At 42.0% G+C, this 26,524-nt stretch overlaps 1 protein-coding gene across 1 annotated transcript; it reads left to right on the top strand.

Annotated features, from left to right (window-relative positions):
- The first annotated feature begins 4,776 nt into the window (after positions 1-4,776).
- On the top strand, positions 4,777-9,310 carry LOC128124184 (leukocyte immunoglobulin-like receptor subfamily B member 3A). Its single transcript, XM_052760378.1, has 7 exons — positions 4,777-4,974; positions 5,137-5,172; positions 5,419-5,703; positions 5,851-6,147; positions 7,332-7,616; positions 7,764-8,060; positions 9,096-9,310. The coding sequence occupies exons 1-7, from the start codon at positions 4,941-4,943 to the stop codon at positions 9,308-9,310; spliced, it is 1,449 nt and encodes a 482-aa protein (XP_052616338.1). The 5' UTR covers positions 4,777-4,940.
- Positions 9,311-26,524: the final 17,214 nt, after the last annotated feature.

The raw sequence follows: 26,524 nt of genomic DNA, 5'->3' as shown, positions 1-26,524 counted from the left end.
TCAGGACCAGAATCCAATAATCCTTGAGGATAATGATTATTTTCAGGCATTTGCTGCATAGTTACAGGGGACACCTGTGGGGATGTTCTTATAACCTTAGGCAACCATTCCTCAACTCCATCATAAGTTGGTACCATATATCCATAATTAAATATTTCCATTTTTTTCTAATAGGATAATTCCTTTTCTTTCCCTATTTCTTATAGCAAAGATTTTTCTTTTAATTCTTTCTTCTTTCCTTCTTAATACTGGGAAGATTTCTTTTTTATGTTCTTTCTTTATTTTACCATTTCTCTACTGGGAAGTTTCTTTTTCCTTTTTTATTCTTTGTCTCAGATGCTCTTGTATTTTTAAACATGCAGTTTTCCTTTCAGCCTTTCTTATTTCTGGTTCTGTTTCATCTGATGAAGGAGGAGAGTCATCTCCACTATCTTGCTTTCCTCACTTTCACTGTCCTCTGAAACAGCCTTCCTATCATCCTGTGAAGGAACGTTCTCTTCATCTGACTGACAATTTCCAGCCTGAGTGTCTTCATTTTTACTTCCTTGTTATACTTTAGATACAGCTTTAGGTGACTCCTCACTGTGCAATGGCATCAGAACATTTGAAATTAAATTACATAAGGACCAAATTTTTAATGGTATTTCTCTCCTTTTTATAAGACGTTCTCTACATACGTTTATTTTATTATAAATAAACAATTTGCCAAAATTGATTTTTATTTAAATTTTTTATTCATTTTACATACCAACCACAGACCCCCTCTCATTCCTTCTCACTCTCCCCCTACCCCTTCCCTATGACCCACTCCTTCCTCTCCTCCAAAAGGGTAAGGCCTCCAGTGGGGAGTAGGCAAAGCCTGTGACATTCAAGTGAGCCAGGACCAATCTCCTGCTCCCTATATCAGCACTGAGCGAGGCATCCCCCCATAGGTAACAGGCATCAAAAAGCCAGCTCACGTACTAGTGACAGATCCTAATCCCAGTGCCAGGGGCCCCTCAAAGAAACCAAGCTACAAAACTAACTCCCATATGCAAAGGGCCTAGTCTCCCATATGCAGGGGGTCTAGTACAGTCCCATGCAGGCTCCACAGTTGTAGAACTAAAGTTCATGACTTTCACAAGCTTGTTTCAGTTCTCTCTGTTGATTTCCCCTTCATGATCATGACCCCCCTGCCACCCTTGCTCATAAAATCACTCTTTCCTCTCTTCAACTGGACTTCCAGAGTCTGACCTGGTGTTTTGCTGTGGATCTCTGCATCTGCTTACATCAGTGACTGGATGAAATCTCTATGATGACAGTTAGGGTATTCACCAATCTGATAACACCATTGTGTATATATACCACATTTTCTTTCCTTTATCCATTCTTTGGTTGAGGAACATCTAGGTTGTTTGCAGGTTCTGGTTATTATGAATAACTGCTATGAAAATAATTGAGCAAATGTTCTTCTGGTATGATTGAGCATGACTTGCGTATATGCCCAAGAGTGGTATCATTAGGTCTTGAGGTAGATTGATTCCCAATTTTCTTTCTTTCTTTCTTTTTAACTTTATAATTAAATTTAATTTTACATATCAGCCACTGATGCCCTTGATCTGTCCCCCCTCCTTCCCCCCAGCCAACCCCTCATTCCCATCTCCTCCAGGGCAAAGACTTCCCTGGGGATTGAGTTCAACCTGGTAGATTCAGGCCAGGCAGGTCCAGTCCCCTCCTCCCAGGCTGAGCCAAGTGTCCCTCTATTAGCCCCAGGTTCCAAACAGCCAGCTCATGTACTGTGGACAGGTCCCTGTCCCAGTGCCTAGATGCCTCCCAAACAGATCAAGCTAATCAACTGTCTCACTTATCCAGAGGGCTTGATCCAGTTGGGGGCTCCTCAGCTATTGGTTCACAGTTCATGTGTTTCCATTTGTTTGGCTAATTGTCCCTGTGCTTTTTCCAATCTTGTTCTCAGCAATTCTCGCTCATACAAAACCTCCTCTTTCTCACCAATTGAACTCCTAGAGCTCCACCTGGAGCCTGGCCATGGATCTCTGCATCCAGTTCCCTCAGTCACTGGATGAGGTTTCTAGCATGACAATTAGGGTGTTTGGTCATCCCATCATCAGAGTAGGTCAGTTCGGGCTTATCTCGACCATTGCCAGCAGTCTGTTGTGGGGGTATCTTTGTGGATTTCTGTGGACCTCTCTAGCACTTTGCTTCTTCCTATTCTCATGTGGTCTTCATTTATCATGGTCCCTTATTCCTTGTTCTCCCTCTCTGTTCTTGATCCAGCTGGGATCTCCCACTCCCCCAAACTCTCTTTCCCTCGACCCTTGCCCTTCATTACCCCCACTCACATCCAGGTTGTTCAAGTAGACCTCATCCATTTCTCTGTCATTGGGGATCCCTGTTTCTTTCTTGGGGTCCTGTTTACTAGGTAGCCTCCCTGAAGTTGTGAGTAGCAGTCTAGTCATCTGAGAACTCACCATCCTGATTTCCAAAGTAGCTGTACAAGTTTACACTCCCACTAGTAGTGTAGGAGTGTTCCCCTTGCTCCACATACTCTCCAACATAAGTTATATTCAGTGTTTTTGATCTTAGCCATACTGACACGTGTATGACAGTATTTCAGAGTCCTTCTATTGTATTTTCCTTGATGAATGAGAATGTTGAACAATTCCTTAAATGTCTTTCAGTCATTTGGGATTCTTTTGATGAGAATTCTCTGTCTAGATCTGTAGCCCATTTTTTAAGTGGATTGTTTGGTATTTTGATGTCTAGTTTTGTGAGTTTTTTATGTATTTGGATGTCAGCCCCCAGTCAGATGTGAGGTCGGTTTAAATCTTTTCCCATTCTGTAGGCTGACGTTTTGTCATATTTATCATGTCCTTTCCCTTACAGAATCTTCTCAGTTTCAGGAGCTTCCATTTATTAATTGTTCCTCTCAGTGTCTGTGCTACTGGTGTTATATTTAGTTAGTGGACCTCAAAAGAACAATACTCAACTTCATTTGGAAAAAGAAAAAAAACCCAGGATAGCTCAAACAATCATGTACAGTAAAGGAACTTCTGGAGGCATCACCATCCCTGACTTCAAGCTCTACTATAGCTTGGTATTGACTCTTCTTTCTGATGAGCTCTCCTCAAAGTTCTCAACACTTGCTTCCATATCTTCAGTTATATTTGAACATGAGGAGTTGCCTGAAATTAATGCCCATGCTGTTTAATTAATACCAAAACCTACGTAAGCTGTTTTTCCTTCACTTTCCCTCCATTTCCTATTGAGTGACATTTATTTATTTATTTATTTTATAGTTTATTAATTTTACATATCAGCCACATATTTCCCTGTCCTCCCCCTCCCCCCTTTCCACAGTGCATGAGCTGGCTCTTTGGAACCTGGGGCTTATGCAGGGCTACTTTTCTCTGCCTGGGAGGAGGGGACTGGACCTGCCTGGACTGAATCTACCAGGTTGAGCTGAATCCCCAGGGGAGTATTAACTGACATTTTAATAATTGCAATTCTGTTGCTCCTGAGAAAGATATTTCCCATGAACTCCTGCTAATCTTCCAGTCCCCTTACACTGAGAGTGATTTCCTTCAGTCCTCAGAGATGTATGGAATCCTTTGTCCTTCTTTAAGCTCCACATTGTGCATTAATATCTTGTATATTGAGTATGGGTATATGTTCAGCCAGATATGTGAAAAGTTGTACAGAGGCACATCAAGAGATGAATTTTTCTCCTCTTCTAGCTGTAGGGTGGATTCACTTCTATGTACTGTACAACCACTGGTAAGTAAAGGATCCTTTATTGTTTTACAAATCACATCTTTAGTAAGCCAATTCCATATACCAAAGTCTTTGTTCTACGCCACCAAGAGGGATAATGCCAAATGCAAATTCTCCTTCTTACCATAGGTTTTTTTGTTGTTGTTCTTGTTACTAAGTTTGCATAGGCTTTGATCCATAGAAAAACTCTCAGATAAAACTTTAAACAGAAGGTATGGAGACAGGGGGAAGAATCACACAAGGCAGATCAAGGCTAGATGCTAACCCACCATTGTCAAACCGGGTTAGCTTGTGGGAAATGAACCTTCCTTCAGGTTTCATGAGTCCAAGGTCCATCATTTCTACAGCGTGCATTCAAGAACATCTAGAGGTAAACAGTGAGACCCTGTCTCAAAGAAAAAACAAATTTGAAAATGTTTGCTCATATCCCTCTTAGGAACACTTATAAAACTCATTGTTTCACCCACTTGTTTTGGATAAAATCATGTCTTTGTCTCTGTCATTGATGTACCTTCTTGGGAAATAGCCATTCAGTATTCATGTATCCCCAAGAAAATTCCCCACAAATTACTCAAAGCATATCTAGGGTTGGGTAGGAAGCTGGCCATGATAAAAGAACCTACAGCATTTTGAGTGTCATCTGGCTGACATGATAGAGAACCAAGCAGAAAGTCTGACAGGAAAAGATCAGCTCTGAGCCCCCTCAGCTGAAGGTGTTGGTTCAGAAAGATGCCAGGATTATTTCTTGTTAAGTCATTGTCGTTGGTGAAGAGGACCATCCAAGAAAATGTAAAAGGTATATGGGAGATGCTCTGCAAGAAGATAACAAAATCAGATATGAGTTTGTAAACCAATCTCTCAGGAAGCTGACTGATCAGGGGAGCAGATTGAGACCTGCCAGAGTTTCAGGAGACTTCCTGTCAGAAACCAAAACCAAAAGGAACGAAACCCCCAGGAACAGAGAGCACATGTTTTGCAGCCCCACCCTTCACTGCAGTGGGAAAACAAAAGCCACTTGCCTAGAAAGAGCAGTTCCTGTTTTTGCAAGGACTGCCTGTATAACATACTCTTGACAAGGAGGCACCATACTGCACAGGCAATATACTTTGTGTCTGTTCTTTTGGCAAGAGGACGAACCATCTGCAAACTTTTGACAACTGGAAGATGCTATGATCCCCACCCTCATAGTTCTGCTTTGTCTTGGTGAGAAATGAAGTTGTGGAGAGAGAATTCTGTTCTAAGGAGTGGTCTACCTCACAATTGAGCAGTAATCCATCAGGGTGTCTCAGTAGCTCAGAAGGCATCTGGAAGTGGAGGTCCTGCTCAGGCTTCAAGTACATACACTCACAGGTAACTCTCTTGCAGGACTGAGTCCTGGCCCCAGGAACCAAGTGCTGGCAGGTGAGTGTCTTCCCAGGTTTTCTAAAGTGTACGTTCTCAATGGGGATCAAAGGTCACCTCTGAAGAATAGAGATGGAGAAGAGCTGGTGTGGGCTGTTAGTGTTGTTGCGTAGAAGTTCCTGAGATTGAGAGCTTACAATTAAGCAGGATGTCCTCTGACCTAGCTCCCATTTTTTGTTGTTATTTTCTTTGTTTGCTTTGCTTTGTTTTGTTTTTTGTTTTGCTTTTGTTTTGTTTTGTTTTTAGGGGGCCTCTCAAAACCCACACTCAGAGCTGTGCCAAGTAATGTGGTAACCATTGGGAAGCAGGTAACTCTACTTTGTGAAGGTCCCTTAGATGCCCAAGAATACCATTTCTATAAAGAAGGTAAGCCACATTCCCAGGTACCAACAGCTCATGAAGACACTGAAAAAAAGGACAAGATCTTTATCTCATCCATTAAAAGTAATGATGCAGGCCAATATCACTGTTATTATAAAAGCCCTGCTGGCATATCAGAACACAGTGAAACCCTGGAGCTCGTGGTGACAGGTGAGTGGATACTCAGGAATCATATGAATTCCCAGATGTGACCCTTTGGAAAATTCTTCTCTGAATGTATCCCCACTCATTACTCAGGTCTAGGGGACAATCCAGACTGTGTGAACCCACGTAATACTCCATATGTATCTCTCCTAGGTTTCTATATCAAACCAACCCTGTCTGCACTGCCAAACCCTGTTGTAGCCTTAGGAGGATCTGTGACGCTCTCATGTATCTCACATCAGGGATACAATAGGTTCATTTTAATTAAGGACAAGCAGTTCTCCAGCTCCATGGACTCACAATATGTATATGATGGGCTGTCTCCAGCCAGATTTGAAGTGGGTCCCATCACTCTCAGAGAAAGATGGAGTTTCAGATGCTATGGTTATCATGCAAGCAACCCTCAAGTGTGGTCAGAAGGTAGTGACATCCTGGAGCTTCTCGTCTCAGGTGAGGAAGCTCCAGACTCCCTATTGAATTACATTGAACTTGAAACAGTTTTCCCCAGGAGACCCTAATGTGTGATAAGTACAGGGAAGGACAGGTTCCTGAGCCTACATATACACCATGCAGATTAGGGAGTCAATATACAGAAAGCACTGAAGGATGTTCTGAGAAGGGAGCCTGGCAGGGTCAGCAGAGAGATGGTTGTTCAGATGGTTCCATGTGTCCTTCTGTTATACGAGGACCAACAACTCAGCACAGTGCCTCCCTGGAGTTGTTGGTGACAGATGAGTAGTTACTGAGGAATCATATGAATTCCCAGATGTGACTCTTTAGAAAATCTGCTCTGAATGTATCCCCACTGATTACTCAGTTCTGAGGGACAATCCAGACTGTGTGAACTCATTTAATATTCCATATGTATCTCTCCTAGGTGTCTACTACAAACCCACCCTGTCTGCACTGCCAAACCCTGTTGTAACCTTAGGAGGATCTGTGACCCTTTCATGTATCTCAAAACAGAGATACGACAGGTTTATTTTAATTAAGGATGAGCAGTTCTCCAGCTCCATGGGCTCAAAATATGTATATACTGGTCAGTCTCCAGCCAGGTTCCAAGTGGGTCCCATCACATTCAGTGAAAGATGGAGTTTCAGATTCTATGGCTATTACTCAGGAGAGCCCCATGTATTGTCAAAAGGGAGTAACATCCTGGAGCTTCTAGTCTCAGGTGAGCAAGCCCCAGGCTTGAATGACATTGTACATGAAACAGGTTTTTCTAGGAGACCCTAGTGTGTGATAAGTACAGGGATGGACAGGTTCCTGAACCCACATATACAGCATGCCAATTATGGGAGTCAAGATACAGAAAGTACTGAGGGGTGTTCTGAAAAGGGAACTTGGGAGGGTGAGGAGTGTGACAGGTCTTCAGAGGGCTCTATGTGTCCCTATGGTGGTGAGCACAGGGAAGGACATTTGTATTAGCCCACAGATACAGATGCAGACTCTGGGAGTCAAGATACAGAATCCAATGAGAGGTGCTGTGATAACAGAACATGGGAGGGTGAGCAACGATATGGATCTCCAGAAGGTTCCATGTGTCCTTCTGTTATTCAAGGGTCACGTCTCTGTTTCCCATTCACTGTACAACTGTTTAAAGTCCCACATCCGTCTCACTTACCTCTTTTCAGGGACGCTCCAGAAAACCAGCATCTGGGCTGAGCCAGGCTCTGTGATCACCTCAGGGAATCCTGTGACAATCTGGTGTGAGGGAACTAAGGAAACTCAAATATATTTCCTGTATAAAGAAGGAAGCGCAGCACCCTGGGGTAGATTGACTGCACCAGTACCTGATCACAAGGCCAAGTTTTCCATCCCATCCATGAGAGAGTATAATGCAGGACGATATAGCTGTTACAGTTACAATTCTGCTGGGTGGACACAGCAGAGTGACACCCTGGAGCTGGTGATGACAGGTGAGTAGATACTCAGGAATCATATGAATTCCCAGATGTGAGTCTTTGGAAAAGTCTTCTGTGAATGTATCCCCACTCCTTACTCAGGTTTGGGGGACAATCCAGACTGGGTGAACTCATTTAATATTCCATATGTATCTCTCCTAGGTGTCTACAACAAACCCACCCTGTCTGCACTGCCAAACCCTGTTGTAGCCTTAGGAGGATCTGTGACCCTTTCATGTACCACAAATCAGAGATATGATGGGTTTGTTTTAATTAAGGATGAGCAGATCTACAGCTCCATGGACTCACAATATGTATATGATGGCCATTCTTCAGCCAGATTCCAAGTGGGTCCCATCACTCTCAGAGAAAGATGGCGTTTCAGATGCTATGGTTATCATGCAAGCAAGCCTCAAGTGTGGTCAGAAGGTAGTGACATCCTGGAGCTTCTAGTCTCAGGTGAGGAAGCTCCAGACTCCCTATTGAATTACATTGAACTTGAAACAGTTTTCCCCAGGAGACCCTAATGTGTGATAAGTACAGGGAAGGACAGGTTCCTGAGCCTACATATATAGCATGCAGATTAGGGAGTCAATATACAGAAAGCACTGAAGGATGTTCTGAGAAGGGAGCCTGGCAGGGTCAGCAGAGAGATGGATGTTCAGATGGTTCCATGTGTCCTTCTGTTATACGAGGACCAACAACTCAGCACAGTGCCTCCCTGGAGTTGTTGGTGACAGATGAGTAGTTACTGAGGAATCATATGAATTCCCAGATGTGACTCTTTAGAAAATCTGCTCTGAATGTATCCCCACTGATTACTCAGTTCTGAGGGACAATCCAGACTGTGTGAACTCATTTAATATTCCATATGTATCTCTCCTAGGTGTCTACTACAAACCCACCCTGTCTGCACTGCCAAACCCTGTTGTAACCTTAGGAGGATCTGTGACCCTTTCATGTATCTCAAAACAGAGTTACGACAGGTTTATTTTAATTAAGGATGAGCAGTTCTCCAGCTCCATGGGCTCAAAATATGTATATACTGGTCAGTCTCCAGCCAGGTTCCAAGTGGGTCCCATCACATTCAGTGAAAGATGGAGTTTCAGATGCTATGGCTATTACTCAGGAGAGCCCCATTTATTGTCAAAAGGGAGTAACATCCTGGAGCTTCTAGTCTCAGGTGAGCAAGCCCCAGGCTTGAATGACATTGAACATGAAGCAGGTTTCTCTAGGAGACCCTAGTGTGTGATAAGTACAGGGATGGACAGGTTCCTGAACCCACATATACAGCATGCCAATTATGGGAGTCAAGATACAGAAAGTACTGAGGGGTGTTCTGAGAAGGGAATTTGGGACAGTGAGGTGAGAGAGAGAGAGAGAAGGGTCTTCAGAGGGTTCCATGTATCCTGTTATTCAAATGTCAAGTCCAAGTATCATATCCACTGTGCAAGTGTATAAATTCCCACATTCCTCTCACTTTCCTCTTTTCAGGGACCCTCCAGAAACCCAGCATCTGGGCTGAGCCAGGCTCTGTGATCACCTCAGGGAATCCTGTGACAATCTGGTGTGAGGGAACCATGGAGACTCAAATATATTTCCTGTATAAAGAAGGAAGCCCAGCACCCTGGGGCAGATTGACTGCACCAGTACCTGATCACAGGGCCAAGTTTTCCATCCCATCCATGACAGAGTATAATGCAGGATGATATCACTGTTACTGTTATAACTCTGCTGGGTGGACACAACACAGTGACTCCCTAGAGCTGGTGGTGACAGGTGAGTGGACACTAAGGGTCACAGTCCTCACATTTTCTGTGTGTTGGTCCCTGAAAGCTCTGCTGCTGGCAAAGTATAACCCACATTCAATAACAAGGAAAATTTAGATCACACTGACATAGTTATTGCTGGTTCACACTTCTAAAAATTATGACACCAGGTGGTTGATTGTAGCAAATTTAAACACAGTACAAATTTGGACAAAAAGATTCCTGGTGTAATAGAAAATCCCGTGAACAACTAGGTCTTATTGCATCAAAACTCTACTCAATAGTGACCTTGAAGAGGGGTTCTACAGCCAACGGACCTATAATCTGGTGTGGTCTCTGACCAAGATAATGTAGATGTCAGCCGGCTATAAAGTGTATGTGACATCTTCCCTAGGAATGACGTTCATTAACTGAGAGCTAATGACAAAGTCTAGGGATCCAGAGTCTAGGATAAACATTCTGGGGTATTCAGGTGAGGTTTAGAGCTACAGATTGATGTCCCCCTGGTTATTAACAACATCTACTCCCAGGTCTCTTGATAGAAAACAGGTATTTATTCCATCAGTTGAGCAGACACACTGCATAGATAATTTTCCTGATTTCTACCATGTTTTTTGTGAGATCAAGTACATCAAGTCCTCTAAATTTTCCCTCAGGAAATATATTTTCCAAATCTTTTACCTACAGTCCAACTGCTGGTGCCAATGTATCATTTAATAGGCTGTGTCCTCTTTTTACTAAAGGTCCTCCATGGTAAACCTACTCTATCAGTGTGGCCCAGCCCTGTGTTTACCTCAGGTGGGAGGGTGACCCTCCAATGTGTCTCATCAAAAAGATATGATTGGTTCATTGTAACTGGGGAAGAAGAGAATTTCTCCAGGTCCCTCAAGACTCAGTACACACACACACTGGACAGTCCCAGGCTCTGTTTCCTGAGATCCCTGTGACATCCAACAAGAGGGGGCCCTTTAGATATTATGGATACTTCAAAAGTAGACCACATATCTGGTCAGTGGCCAGTAACCCTCTGGAGATATTTGTCTCAGGTGAGTAAGTCTCATTCACTCCACTGTTTTCATCATGAGAACCCTTTATCACTAGCTCTGCTGCCCTGAGGATGGTTCCAGTCATGATGGCTGAAGGGAGCGCTTGGCATCTATTGCTCAGAGGGGAGAGCCCATGACACTGACAGAGAAAGAACAGAAGAGGGAATTATCTTCGTTAGGGTTTCTAGTGTTGAAATGAAATACCACAATCCAAAAGCAAGTTGTGGAGGAAAAGGTTTATTTGACTTACACTTTCACAGCACTGTTAATCCTTAAAGAAGTCAGGACTGGAACTTAAATAGGTCAGGACCCTGAAAACAGGTTTTGAGGCAGAAACCCTTGTAGGGTGCTGCTCACTGGTTTGCTCTTCATGGCTTGCTCAGCCTGCTTTTATATAGAACCCAGGACCAACATCTCAAGGATGGTATCACCCACAACAGGTTAGACCCTCCCTTCACCCCCTGGAGTCTGACCATAGAGGTCTATACTAGAACTCTGTTGCAGGATTGATCCAGGGACTCAATCTAAATGTGGGATAGATGGATTCTCTTCTGCGTTGGACAGACACATGTAAAAGCCCCTCTCCTTTAGGATTCTCAGTTTCTGCAATAGGAAATTGGCAATCCCTGGCCTAGATGTTAAGTTTCTTTTAGTTCTGACCTTATCTGTGTCTTTCTCACACAGATAAATTCTCCAGAAACCTCTTTTGAAATTGTCATTCCCTATCTGATACTGTGATGGTGACATTGTGTATGGGTATGCATCAGGACCAGGGCAAGTCATTCTGGCTCTTTCCTTTCAGTTCATGCATTTTTATTTTCAGAGTAGAGAACACAGTTGAAGTTTGGATTTCTTGCATTTAAGCCTCCACAATGTGCCTTCCTGCTTGGTGACCAGCAGGTAAAATGTCTAGGAGAGATAGGAGTCAGTCTTACATTGCATGGCAATATGAGTAAGAGGTAGTGAACACAAGGACTTGGTATGGACTTCACACACAATTCCTCCCTCATGATTTGGTTGCATATTTCCATGCTCCAGACTGAACAGAAAGCATAAAAAGGCTTCCTTAATTCTGAATTGGAAATGGGAGGTGATTTTCTACACCGATACTTAGATTTTCTACACTGATACTTAGTTCTTGATATAAACTTCATGCTCAAGTGTCTTAGTCTGAAGCATGAACTCAAACAGCTCGATGTGAGTGAAGAATCCAGAAGGAATCATGGCACCCTAGGGGAAGGATTGATACTGGATCCTTCTGAAGTTTTGTGATTTGGCTAATATGCAATTATACTAAATGAAAATTACAGAGAATATGAATGTTGACTTCAGAGAAGACACTCTGCTCTCTTAAGAACTTCATTAATTGTCTACCTTGTCTTCTATACCTAGGAACTGATGAGAACATCACTGTATCACAAAACATGACCAAACCAAAGACAGGTGAGTAAGAATTCTCACTCATACAGTTTTTCTGAGGGTTTTGATATCTGATCTTCCTCGGGTGATTTTCTTCTTCCCTTCATTCTTTCTTCACAACCACAGACTCAGAAACACAGGATCATCACACAGTGGAGAATCTGCTCAGAATGGGGATGGCTGGCTTGGTCTTTGTGGTCCTTGGAATACTGGTGTTTGATGCTTGTCACAGCTGTAGACAGGATCAACACAGAAATGGACTATGAATGGGAAGTACAGCAACACATACATTGCAGTGTCATGGACTAGACACTAAGTATGGGGATTCAGGGTGGATTTGCAAGAAAATACAGTGCTCATATTGGAGCACTGACTGGGGGTCAATGTGAATTGAGTGCAAGGGAAATAAATGTCTGTTTAATGGGGTGGAGAGTACTTTCTCCATCAATCAAAGTTATTCCCTCACATCTTGCTGTGGACTTTTGCTGACCAGTGCCTCCTTTCTCCTCACCTAATGACATGGGGGAACATCCTGTATCATCAACTGGGGTTGACTCCTAATCTATGTACTTATTCTGCTTTGTCTTACTTTCATATAACTTTCAATTATTTTAAATTACTATGTTCCCATCAACATTACAAATTTCAGGTTCTTTTCTACTGAGAGCAAAGTATTAAACTCAGTTACAATAAACATCACTAGAAATAAACCACCAGGATAAAAAATAAGTTACTTTATTCAAATGATTTTCTGAAACTCTTCTTGCAAGCTTTGGACCTTCAGTTTTCACCATATGTCCATGCCATGATTCTCTTAATATGGAAAAGATTGCCAATGATATACCATTGCTAGAAGAACTCATTGGCAGGATATTATTCACATGGTGTGGTGGTATTGTGTTCCCCAAAATATTGAGTACCCTAATAAACTTATCTGGGGTCAGAGAACAGAAAAGCCACTAGATACTTAGGATAGGCAGTGGTAGCACATGCCTTTAATCCTAGCATTCCAGAGACAGAAATCCATGTGTTCAGAGATACAGCCAAGCGTGGTGACTCATGCCTTTAATCCCAGAAATCGAGCCTTTAATCCCAGGGAGTGGTGGTAGAAAGCAGAAAGGTATATAAGGCGTGAGGACCAGAAACTAGAAGCATTTGGCTGATTAAGCATTCTGGCTTTTGAGCAGCACAGTTCAGCTGAGAGCCATTTGGATATGAGGACACAGAGGCTTCCAGTCTGAGGAAACAAGATCAGCTGAGAAGTTGGCCAGGTGAGGTAGCTGTGGCTTGTTCTGTCTCTCTGATCTTTCAGCATTCACCCCAGTACCTGGCTCAGGTTTGATTTTATTAATAAGACCTTCTAAGATTCCTGCTACAACATGGCTTTAAAATCATTACTTATAAAGCAAAGTCCTAATGTAAAGTATTTTATGATTTCTCTCTATATAGCCTTTCCCTGATCTTAAATACATTTATTTATTTTATTTTTTATTAAGGAATTTTGTATTCATTTTATATACCAACCACATATCCACGTACCTTCCCTCCTCCTGCGCATCCAATCTTCCCCTACACCAACTCCCATTCCCTCCTCCAACAAGGTAAGGCCTCCCATGGGGAGTCGGCAGAGGCTAGTTCATTTAGTAGAGGCGATTCAAGCCTCTCCTCCTGCAGGCTTCCAAAGATATCAACTGAAAACAGCATCACAAGATGAAATAAGACTAGGCACAAACCTCATTTCAGTTCTGGATGAGGAAACCCAGTAGGATCAAAGGGTCCCAAGAGCTAGCAAAGGAATCAGAAACATTTCTATTCCCAATGTTGGGAGTTCCACAAAAACCCAAGCTAAGTACCCACACCATATCCATAGAGGACTTAGCACACATAGACCCATGCAGTCTCTGATTGCTGTTTCAGGCTCTGTGAGACACTGAGCCTTGCTTAGTTGATTCTAGGGGCCATGTTATCCTGGTGTCCTCAAACACTCTGGCTCCTCCAACCACTCCAGCTCTACCATGGGTTGCCATGTTTTCTTTATCTATTTATCAGTTGATGGGCATTTAGGCTTGTTTCATTTCTTCTCTTTTGTGAATACTGCAGTGATAAAAATGGATGTGTAACTAGCTTTCTGGTGTGCTGACTTAGATTTCATTAGGTGAGCACCAGGAGTGCTATATTTAGTTCAAATTCTAGTACTACTTTTAATATTTTAAGGAAATTCCAAGCTTGTTTTCATAGCAACTGAATGAATTTAAGTGACAACCTGAAGCATGTAAATATTCCTCTTTTTCCAGTTTCTTACTGGCATTTACTGTCTTTTGTTTTTGCATGATTGCCTTACTCTTTTTTTGCCATTATTTTTGATAGTTTCATACATAGGTATAATGTGTTGTTTGCATATTCTCCCTCCCCTACTCTCCTGTATCCTGCTTCCATCCTGTCTTATCCACTTCTTCAGATCTTCTCTTAGGAAAAGGTTCAGATAAAAAAATGGATCTCAAATTAATTAATGTAATTTTATTTTTCATGTTTCCCTTCAAACCTGTCTCCTCAGGATCATAGTACATTTTTTGGTGACAGTTTCTTTGTGACTTACCTGTCAAGGTGTCCAATTCTTGAGTGGAAGACTAGTTTCATAGAGTAAGACTACAGTGAAAAAATTCTTAAATTCAAAGAGACTGGAACTTTTTCTGGACCCCAAAGCCAGAGTTAATAATACATCTTGAAGTCACTTAAGTTTTAAGGTTGATACCCTCCTGTGACCACAGTTTGTTTGTTTAATCCAGGGTTTAAGAAAACTATGCAACAACCAACCTTACTTGCTAAAGATTGCCTATGTCAACAGCTTTTATATTCTAACCTGGCACATAGCTTTGATCTTCAGATAGACGCTCTTTTTATTTATTTATTTATTTTTATTTTGCAATACAATTCAGTTCTACATATCAGCCACGGATTCCCTTGTTCTCCCCCCTCCCATCCCCCTCACCTTCCCCCCAGACTCCCCCATTCCCATCTCTTCCAGGCAAAGCCTTCCCCACAGACTGAGATCAACCTGGTAGACTCAGTCCAGGTAGGTCCAGTCCCCTCCTCCCAGGCCGAGCCAAGCAATCCTGCACAGGCCCAAGGTTTCAAACAGCCAACTCATGCACTGAGCACAGGACCTGGTCCCACTGCCTGGATGCCTCCCAAACAGATCAAGCCAATCAACTGTCTCACCCATTCAGAGGGCCTGATCCAGTTTAGCTTGAAATGTTTAGGGAACCCTGGGATTGGGACCTGTCCCTGGTACATGAGCTGGTTTTTGGAGCCTAGTGCCTATGGTGGGATACTTTGCTCAGCCTTTGTGCAGGGAGGAGAGTCTTGGACCTGCCTCACCTGAATGTTCCAGGCTCTGCTGACTCCCCAGTGGGAGACCTTGCGTTGGAGGAGGTGGGATTGAGGGGTGAGTTTGGAGGGGAGACTGAGGGGTTAGGAGGGAGGAGAGGGCAAGCTGTGGTTGGTATGCAAAATGAATAGAAAATCTCTTAATAATAAAAACCTTAAAACAATAAAAAAGAACAACCCACAGACACAGGCAATGCCCAGTGACCTCCTGTATCTCCCAGTTTTAAGGAGACAGAAATCCAACCTTTACTCAAGTATTTTGAGACCTGAGTGTCTTGCTGTGAGTGTTGACCTAAAGAGAGTAGCCACAGATAGAATGTGACTGCATAGAGCTAAAGTGTCATAACTCATATTTTGATTGGGTGATTCTGACTGAGAGAATTAGAGAATTGTTCCTAGGCCCTTGGGCCATCTTCCTTACAGGACTTTCCTGGAAGCCATCACTAGTGATTCATAATGGCTCTGTATGACCCCCAGAGTATCCCTGACATCAGCCATGGGAGATTCATTCTGCATAGACTTAGAAGAACTCACCTTACCCAGCCTTGAGGCAAAAAGCTCCAGGCTGAGATCTCTTGAGACAACCTTTCCCTGACCCCTCTAAGAAGCTTTCAGTTGAAGCTGGTACAGATGCTAAGGCACATGGAATCATTACTCTGATTTTTCTGCCCTCAGCCAGCTGTTAGGCATTCTGATCACATGTTAGGCACCTACCTTCCTTATCATGGTCCTAGACTCAGTACAGATCTGTTGTTGGGCTCACTATTTGGGGAGATCATCACAAAGCTCACAAATAAATCACACATGAAGGCTTATTCTTATTTATGAATGTGTGGCCTTAGCTTGGCTTGTTTCTTGCCAGCTTTCTTTATCTTTTAGTTATCCCATAACCTTTTACCTCTGCTATTTTCCATTCTCTCACTTCTGTAAATCTTACTCTTACTCCACGTTCTGCTGTGTGGCTGCGTGGCTGGCCCCTGGGTCCTCCTCCGTCTCTGACTGCTAGTTCTCTCTTCTTCCAGATTTCTCCTTTTATATTTTCTCTCTGCCTGCCAGCCCCACCTATTCTTTCTCCTGATTTGCTATTGGCTGTCCAGTTCTTTACTAGACCATCAGGTGTTTTAGACAGGCTAAGTATCACAGCTTCAGAGAGTTAAACAAACCCAACATAAGCAAAGGAAACAGACCTTAAAATAATCAACTACGGCACAGACCTCTTCCAGGTATGCCATTAAGAGCTGACCTTGATAAATGTTTGGCAATTTTCAGAAGAGAGAGAGTTTGAAACAGTCAAGGGTTTGGAGTGGCTGAGTCAGAGAAAACAGGGACCCAGGTATTCAGAGACAAGCCCCAAAGTCTATTATCAACACAATTTTAAATCAATGATTACTGATGGGCTCAATGTTTGTAAAGTTTTTCATGTAAACATGCATAGTTTGGGAATTTTGATAAAATATTTAAGCCACTTAATAATTCATTTTGTAATTTCTGATAATTAAGCATAGATAATGCTTCCATTTTATTCTTATTTTTTTCGTAGTACATATTGGCCCTACTTCCTTCTAAAGATATATATATATATGTGTGTGTGTGTGTGTGTGTGTGTGTGTGTGTGTGTGTGTGTGTGTGTGTGTATGATGTATGTGTGTGTATAAATATATATGTATATATGGTGGTGTAGGAGTTTTAATTTTCTCTTCTTTCCTTCATTAACCAATTGATTATTTAATCTTGCCCCAGCCCAATCACAGCCCCCGTGCTCCGCTAGTCCCTCCTCCCAAATCACTCCCTCATCCACTCCACTTCCCCTCTCACCAGAAAAGTGCAGTCTTTCCATGTACATCAGCCAGCCATCACACACCAAAATGCAGCAAAACTGCATACCTCTCCCTCACCAAGGCTTAACTAGGAAATCCAATAGAAGGAAAGGGTCCAAAAGGCATGATACAGAGTCAGAGACAGCCCCAAAGAAATATAGTTTTATTGCCTCACAAAATGGCTATCAAATACAATAAGATAGAAGTGTTGCTTCCTTTTTAATATAGGTATTCATGTATATTCTGTATATAGCAATGAGTTTCATAAGCATTTGCAGACTATTTTATATCACATAGGTTGACCAGATTCACATTTACTCTTTCTTTTCTCTACCCTTTCCACTATTCCCATCATTCCTTCAGGAAGCATGTGTCTGATTTCATGTTGTACTTGTCAGGATTTTCCATAGGAACAGAACTGACAGATGAAAATGTATGTATATGAATACACACACGTTTGTCTGATGCTGTATTTACAAGGTGCAAACCTCTCAGGGAACAGTATCACAGCAGCTGCACACTGGAGAAGGTAGTTACTCTAATGAATCCCATTTGGTCTTACAATTGAAACTCTAAGACTCCTGTAGTTCCCCAGTTAATGTGACTCAGTGTCTCAGCTAGTCTTCAGTATACGCAGGAATCCCAAAGAAGTAGGCTCTAATGATGGTGAAAAAATAATATTGTCAGCAAGTGCAAGGGCAAGCAGGCAAAAAGAGCAAGTTTCCTTCTTCCATGATTTGAGATAGGCTGTCACTGGAAGGTGTGGCCCCGATTAAAATGGAAATTCCCACCTCAAAGGATTCAGAATAAAGGTGAGTCTTCTCACCTCAAATGATTTAATTAGGAAAAATCCCTAACATGTGTACTTCCCAACTTGGACTTAGTTAATTTCAGATGAAGTCCAGTTGACAATCAAAAATATCCATCATATGAGACATATTTGTGAACTTTATGTACTTTATGTTCATATTTGTGAACTTTATGTACTTTATGATGTTCATATTTGTGAACTTTATATACAGGTATAAACCCTGGAACTCCCAAGTGAGAAAACGTGATGGATTTCTTTCTGTGTCTGACTAATGTTGGCTAATATGGTTGTCTTCATTTGTATCCATTTTCCTGAAAACCATGTTACCCTGCTTAAAATACATCCATCTGTTACCACATATGTATTATACAACTATTTAGATATGCTTCTACAATTGAACATATTATATATTTACATATAGTATATAAATTTGAAAAAGTCGACCCTATTAATATTACGCACCTGATAATTTTACATATGTAGATATAAAACCATTCCTAAAAAACACATGATACATGCTTCATATACTTATATTTGTGCATCTGTGTATTTCTAACCATGTAATGATTAGTGCATGAGACACAAAGGGATTGTGCAGTAATTTTGGAACTGTTTGATATTTCCCCAGGGAAGAATTTCCACAACTCTCACTCCTTTGTACTCATGACATTCAGAAGCCCACCAATGAGCAATTCTTACTCCTAATCTTGGACCTTCTTTTGGGTATTGAGTGGAAATCCTTATACAGGGGAATTACCTACCATTATCATGCACCCAGATGTAGCAGAAAGCACAGGAAGACTCATTAGTGAAATGTGTGAACATATTTAATCACAAACTTTGAGTTTCTACAAGTAAGGTAAACTGTTGCGAAGAGGCTCAGTTTCTAAACTCACAGAGAACAGTTGCACCAAAATCATAATAAGAAAACTAGGAGTATAACTGTCACTGTGCAAATGTTCTAAGTCCCTCCTCTTTCTAAACTACTTTCTGGCAGAGACTTCCACAAATCTCCCTACAGGCTGAGCTATGCTCTGTGACAGTTTTAGGGACTCCTATGATCATGTGGTATGAGGGAACCATGGAAAACCAAATATATTCTTTTAAGACCAGCACCTAGGGATGACAAGCTCCACAGGAGAGTAGTAACAAGATCAAGTTCTCTATTACAACCATGGAAGACCATCATGCAGTACAATAAAACTGTTTTTTTATGACTCTGTTGGGTGGTCAAGGTGCTGTGACATCCTAGAATTGGTGTTCATCAATCAGATGACACTGAGAGGTTTCAGCCTTAGAATCTCTTCTCAAGAAAAGTCTGCTTTTGAAAGTGTCTAATGTCACAGGCCAGCCCAGGGCAAGTACATGAGACCACTTAATTGTCCATGTGCATCTTTCCTAGAATTTCATATGAAACTCAGCCTGTCATCTCTGCCCAAAGTTGCATTAACCTCAGAAATGATGGTGACATTCTAGCGCAGTGGTTCTCAACCTTTCTAATGTTGGTTCTCTTTAATACAGTTCCTCATGTTTTGGTGACTCCAGCCATAAAATTATTTTCTATGCTGCTACATTACCATGATTTTGCTACTATATGATTTTATTGAAAATATCTGATGTGCAGATGGTCTTAGGAAACAACCAGTGGAATGTTGTTCACTACCAAAGGGGACAGGATACACAGGTTGAAAAACACTGTTCTAATTTGACTCACAACAGGGCTATGACAGGTTGATCCTGTCTAATTATGACCAGAAATATCTCAACGTCCTGGATTCACAATATGTATACAGTGGACTATTCTCAGATTGATTTCAAAGGGTTCCCATGAACTCCAACAAGAAATGGAGGTTCAGAAGCCATGGCTATCACAAGGCAATCCTTGGAGTTCTTGGCAGAGATTTCCTCTCCCAGTGGTGGTCCCAAATAACCAACATGAATACTGAATATTAATTGGCAATGCTCTGCTAATAGCTCAGGCTTATTACTAAATAGCTCTTACATTTTAAGTTAACCCATATTCCTTATTTATGCTCTGCCACATGGGAGTAACTTTATTTGTATGGCGTGTTCATCTCCTGCTCCTTCTGTGTCTGGCTGGCAACTCTTTTTTGCTCCCAGATATCTCATTTTGGTTCTTTCATCCAACCTTATCCTGTTCCGCTATTGGTCAGTCAGCTTCTTTATTATCCAAAGAGATTAATGCATATTCACAGTGTATAGAAGAATTGTTCTACAGTAATTCCCACTTTTTGTCTAATCAAAAAGCGGGTTTTAACCTTAAATATAGTAAAACTTTATATAACAAAAACAGTTACCAAGTAAGAAATACAGTTACAATATCTAGTCCATTTGTATTTGGCAAAATTCGAGAAATATTCTGTTATGTATCTTACCAGGATGAGTATACAGTTTCACATTTAATTTAACCTTTTATCATAACTAAGAAAACTGACTATGAGTATCTAGTCTCTGACTCCTTCATCGACTCCATAAGAGTGAAATGTTACATAATGGCAAGGACATCTTGATGCCTGGAAAGTCACCCAAAGTTCTTCTGTAATGTTGGAGCATCCATCTTTGATCCATATGCCTATTATATCTGACAGACTTTTCTGAGAAGCAGAGCATTTTGAAGGGTTGTTCTACCTTGCCTTGGCAAAGTTTGGCAGTCTCCATTATTATGTCCTGCTGGTCCAGTTTGGACAGTAACTGCCAGCAACTGAGACAGGAGCAGTTCCTTTATCCATATGACTAGTTTTTGCCATAAAGAAAACAAACTATATATAGCGGTTTTTTGATGCCCATTATCTTCATTAAAGTAGATCAGTGTTGCCAGGAGCAGATGTGTCTCATTGATATGAAAAAACCTTATGTTACTAAACATATTAAATACCATATCTTGTAGGTTTCTGAAGAATTTGAAGACCATCTATCTATCTAAATATATCTGTGTGAGACCATGGAATAATATTTAACATGAATATAAGTTTGATTATATTAGATGAATAATAATCTTCATTTCTTAATTGTGCAATATATATTTAAATGAAATGTACTTACAGTATAACAAAACTAACTATAAATTTGTATCAATATAAAAAATTCACACCAATGTAAAATATTTGACTAGAAATTTTTTGTTGATGTTTAAAAGTTGATTCAATAATCTATCCTTTTATCTGGTCATTGCTATATCCCCATTTTTTTTCTTTTCAAATAGAGATCTTTGAATCTAGTTATAACTTTTTAAATTTTCAGTTTTTTTATTTTATAATTTAATTTAATTTTACATATCAGCCACGGATTCCCTTGCTCTCCCCCATCACGCCCCCGGCCCTGCCTTGCCCCAGCCCACCCCCATTCCCATCTCCTCCAGAGCAAAGACTCTCCTGAGGATTGAGTTCAGCCTGGTAGATTCAGTCCAGGCAGATCTAGTGCCCGCCTCCCAGGCTCAGCCAAGTGTCCCTGTATAAACCCCAGGTTCCAAACAGCCAGCTCATTGACTGAGGACAGGACCTAGTCCCACTGCCTGGACACCTCCCAAACAGATCAAGCTAATCAACTGTCCCACTTATCCAGAGGGCCTGATCCATTTGGGGGCTCCTCAGCCATTGGTTCATAGTTCATGTGTTTCCATTTGTTCGGGTATTTGGCCCTGTGTTTTGTCCAACCTTGATCTCAAAAATTCTCGGTCATGCAAACCCTCCTCTTTCTCGCCAATTGGATTCCTGGAGCTCCACCTGGGGCCTGGCCATGGATCTCTGCATCCAGTTCCCTCAGTCATTGGATGAGGTTTCTAGCATGACAATTAGGGTGTTTGGCCATCCTATCACCAGAGTAGGTCAGTTCGGGCTGTCTCTTGACCATTGCTAGTAGTCTATTGTAGGGATATCTTTGTGCATTTCTGTGGACCTCTCTAGCACTTTGCTTCTCCCTATTCTCCTGTGGTCTTCATTTATCATGGTCTCCTATTCCTTGTTCTCCCTCTCTGTCCTTGATCCAGCTGGGATCTCCCGTTCCCCCAAGCTCTCTTTCCCTCGACCCTTGCCCTTCATTACCCCCACTCACGTCCAGGTTGTTCATGTAGATCTCATCCATTTCTTTGTCATTGGGCGATCCCTGTGTATTTCTTAGGGTCCTGTTTTCTAGGTAGCCTTCCTGGAGCTGTGAATAGCAGTCTAGTCATCTTTGTTTTACATCTAGTATCCTCCTATGAGTGAGTACATACCATGTTTGTCTTTCTGAGTCTGGGTTACCTCACTCAGGATGATTTTTTCTAGATCCATCCATTTGCCTTCAAACCTCATGATGTCATTGTTTTTCTCTGCTGAGTAGTATTCCATTGGGTATATGTACCACATTTTCTTTATCCATTCTTCAGTTGAAGGGCATCTAGGTTGTTTCCAGGTTCTGGCTATTATAAACAATGCTGCTATGAACATAGCTGAGCAAGTGCCCTTGTGGTATGATTGAGCATTTCTTGGGTATATGCCCAAGAGTGGTATAGCGGGATCTTTGGGGAGATGGATACCCAGTTTTCTAAGAAAGCACCATATAAAATAATAAAAAAAAAACCTCTGGAGGCATCGCGATCCCTGACCTCAAGCTCTACTATAGAGCTACAGTAATAAAAACAGCTTGGTACTGGCATAAAAACCAACATGTGGACCAATGGAATCGAATTGAAGACCCTGACATTAATCCACACACCTATGAACATATAATTTTTGACAAAGAAGCCAAAACTGTACAATGGAAAAAGAAGGCATCTTCAACAAATGGTCCTGGAATAACTGGATATCAGTGTGTAGAAGGCTGCAAATAGATCCATATCTGTCACCGTGCACAAAACTTAAGTCCAAGAGGATCAAAGACCTCAACATAAATCAAGCTACTCTGAACCTGCTAGAAGGGAAAGTAGGAAGTAGTCTTTAATGCATTGGCATAGGAGATCACTTCCTAAATACAAAAACAGTAGCACAGACATTTAGAGAAACAATCAATCAATGGGGACCTCTTGAAAGTGAGAAGCTTTTGTAGAGCAAAGGATACAGTCAACAAGGCAAAGCGACAGCCTACAGAAAGGGAAAAGGTCTTCACCAACCCCACATCTGACAGAGGACTGATATGCAGAATATATAAAGAACTCAAGAAATTAGACAGCAAAATGCCCAACAGTCCAATTAAGAAATGTGCTATAGCACTAAACAGAGAATTCTCAACAGAGGATACTCAAATGGCTGAAAGAAATTTAAGGAATTGCCTCAACATCCTTAATCATCAGGGAAATGCAAATCAAAACGACTCTGAGATACCACCTTACACCTGTCAGAATGGCTAAGATCAAAAACACTGAAGACACCTTATGCTGAAGAGGATGTGGAGCTAGGGGAACTCTCCTCCACTGCTGGTTGGGACGCAAGTTTGTACAACCACTTTGGAAGTCAATATGGCACTTTCTTAGAAAATTGGGAATCAATCTCCCTCAAGACCCAGCTATACCACTCTTGGGCATATACCCAAGAAATGCTCAATCATACCACAAGGGCACTTGCTCAGCTATGTTCATAGCAGCATTGTTTCTAATAGCCAGAACATGGAAACAACCTAGATGCCCTTCAACTGAAGAAAAGATAAAGAAAATGTGGTACATATACACAATGGAATACTACTCAGCAGAGAAAAACAATGACATCATGAGGTTTGCAGACAAATGGATGGATCTAGAAAAAATCATCCTGAGTGAGGTAACCCAGACTCAGAAAGACAAACATGGTATGTACTCACCCATAGCAGGATACTAGACATGAAACAAGGATGACTTGTCTGCTACTCACATCACCAGGGAGGGTACCTGGAAAACAGGACCCCAAGAAAGACACAGGGATCGCCCAATGACAGAGAAATGGATGAGATCTACATGAACAACCTGGACGTGAGTGGGGGTAATGAAGGGCAAGGGTCGAGGGAAAGAGAGCTTGGGGGAGTGGGAGATCCCAGCGGGATCAAGAACAGAGAGGGAGAACAAGGAATAGGAGACCATGGTAAATGAAGACCACACGAGAATAGGAAGAAGCAAAGTGCTAGAGAGGTTCACAGAAATCCACAAAGATACCTCCACAATAGACTACTAGCAATGGTCGAGAGACAGCCCGAACTGACCTACTCTGGTGATAGGATGGCCAAACACCCTAATTGTCATACTAGAAACCTCATCCAATGACTGAGGGAACTGGATGCAAAGATCTATGGCCAGGCCCCAGGTGGAGCTCCAGGAGTCCAATTGGCAAGAAAAAGGAGGGTTTGTATGAGCGAGAATTGTTGAGACCAAGGTTGGATAAAGCACAGGGACAAATAGCCAAATGAATGGAAACACATGAACTATGAACTAATGGCTGAGGAGCCCGCAAGTGGATCAGGCCCTCTGGATAAGTGAGACAGTTGATTAGCTTGATCTGTTTGGGAGGCATCCAGGCACTGGGACCGGGACCTGTTCTCAGTTCATAAGCTGGCTGTTTGGAACCTGGGGTTTATACAGGGACACTTGGCTCAGCCTGGGAGGAGGGCACTGGACCTGCCTGGATTGAATCTACCAGGTTGAAATCAATGGCCAGGGGAGTCTTTGCCCTGGAGGAAATGGGAATGGGGGCTTTCCTTGGGGGAAGATGGGGGGGCCGGAGGGGGGAGAACCAGGGATATGGCTAATATGTAAAATTAAATTAAATTATAAAACAGAATAAAAATTAAAAAAAATGACCCCTAATAACCCATGACAGTGTCAATACTAGGCTGTTTGGAAACTTCCTCTGTGGTATTAATCCAAATCTCTTCACTTTTGCCCCAGGCATACTCTTTAGATAAGGGCAAAAAGCAGCCACAATCTTTTATATAGCCTCCTAAATATCACAAGAACAATCTCTAGGCCTTTAATCCCAGTACCAACCATAGAGATCTGGAGGTCTGTATAGACAGGCAGTAATGAGGAAATCATGTGGCTGGGCTTAGAGCCAATGAGAAGGAAGAACAGGAAGGCAATATATGCCCAGTTTAGACAGGAAGAACGTCTCTCTCTTGGGAAGCTAGGGCGGTGTGGTAAGTTATTGCTAGTCAGTGGCTCGTTGCTATTTCTCTAATTTCTCTTTTGCTATTACCCCTGTATTTGGCTCTGTGTTTCTTATTTAATAAGACTGTTTAGAATTTCATCTATACCTAATAGATATTTTTCACCTGATCCTCACATACCTTTAGCAATCTGAGAATATGGCATTTAATATAATTTTTTCTAATGGTAGAGAGACATGCCAGCTCCTGGCAGCATCCTGTATTTTCTCCAAGGAGGTGTATGGTCACAGAAGATCTTTTACCTGGTGGCTTTCTTCAAATGTAGCAAAGGCAGCCATGATGTCAAAAGCTGCTATCCAGTTTAAACTGCTGCTGAGATCCTGTCCAGACTGTTAGTAAGAAGAGCAAAAGGGGACTGATTGTCCTGCTCTGTCAAGATAGGTGAGCTGATCTCCTAAAACTTCTACTCCACAAAAATCTGTCAGATCTTCTGAGATTGACAGCTGAACAAGTGCAGCTTCTGGCACTTCTTCCCCCTAATGATCACAGAGACTGCCTAGGTAGCTGGAAAGATGTCTCACTTCTCATTTACTTACCCTTCTCAGATATGATGGTGTGTGATGACCAGGGTATTAATAGACTTGCCAATTTTACAGCTCTGCCCCCGACACCAAGGCCACAAACATCTTGTTAGCTCATGAGTATGTTTCCTGTTAAAAGTATAGACAGGTGTGCCTTATTCACGGACTTCATTTTACAGGATGAACTGTCTTCAGATGTAACTTTGGAGGTTCAAAATTTTAGCATTGATAAATGCTGTTTTGACAAACTGATAGAGCACTGACTATAGTTTTCAGGAGTCCTTAAATGTCTAGCCTGCGGGGAATTTACCCACCAACCCCACATTCCCCAAGAGTTTTCTTGAGTGCAAGCTGCAGGAAATATTAGATATAAGGATTTAGATTGGGAGATAAACAGATAGAAAATAAAGGATAGCCTCAAGAGGGCCTGGAACCTATTCCAATGAGCCCTGACTGTTTCTGCCCCAGGGTATGTATAGGAACACCAAGGGAGTGGAGCAAAAGACCTCCCCCGCACCATCACAGCCAAATGTAGGCCATCTCAGAAACCTGCACTCAGGCCCATGGTCCTATCATCCTCTATATGAGGACCTACTGGGCAAAGCCACAAGGAACCTGAAAACTGGCTCCCATGCTAGCCTTTGCTATGACACCTGGATATAAATCTGTTCCAGTTGTTTTACAAACATCTACAGGTTACTGCACAGGTCCACCCCTCCTGCCAGACTCATGCCAAGGCAACGGTCAAGGGGTCTTCCAGATATACCAGCCCCTGTACCAGCTTCAGCTCTGAAAATCCAAACCAGGAAAATACTGGCAGGTTGACTTCACTTGCATGCCCACTCCTAAAAATTCCATTATCTCGGGACTTATTGACAGTTTTGTGGGATAAAGTGAGGCATTTTCTCACCTCCAGAGAAACAGCAGATGTGATGGCTCAGGTACTCCTGCAGAACACATTACCCCTCCATTTGTCATACAATCTCCCAAAGTTTCTGGCACTTCACTGCTGGTACCATCTCTCTAGG

This window comes from Peromyscus californicus, unplaced genomic scaffold, assembly GCF_007827085.1.
Source record: "Peromyscus californicus insignis strain IS unplaced genomic scaffold, ASM782708v3 Scaffold_4__1_contigs__length_199733344, whole genome shotgun sequence".
NCBI lineage: Eukaryota > Metazoa > Chordata > Mammalia > Rodentia > Cricetidae > Peromyscus > Peromyscus californicus.
This window is presented reverse-complemented; position numbering and strand designations above follow the sequence as displayed.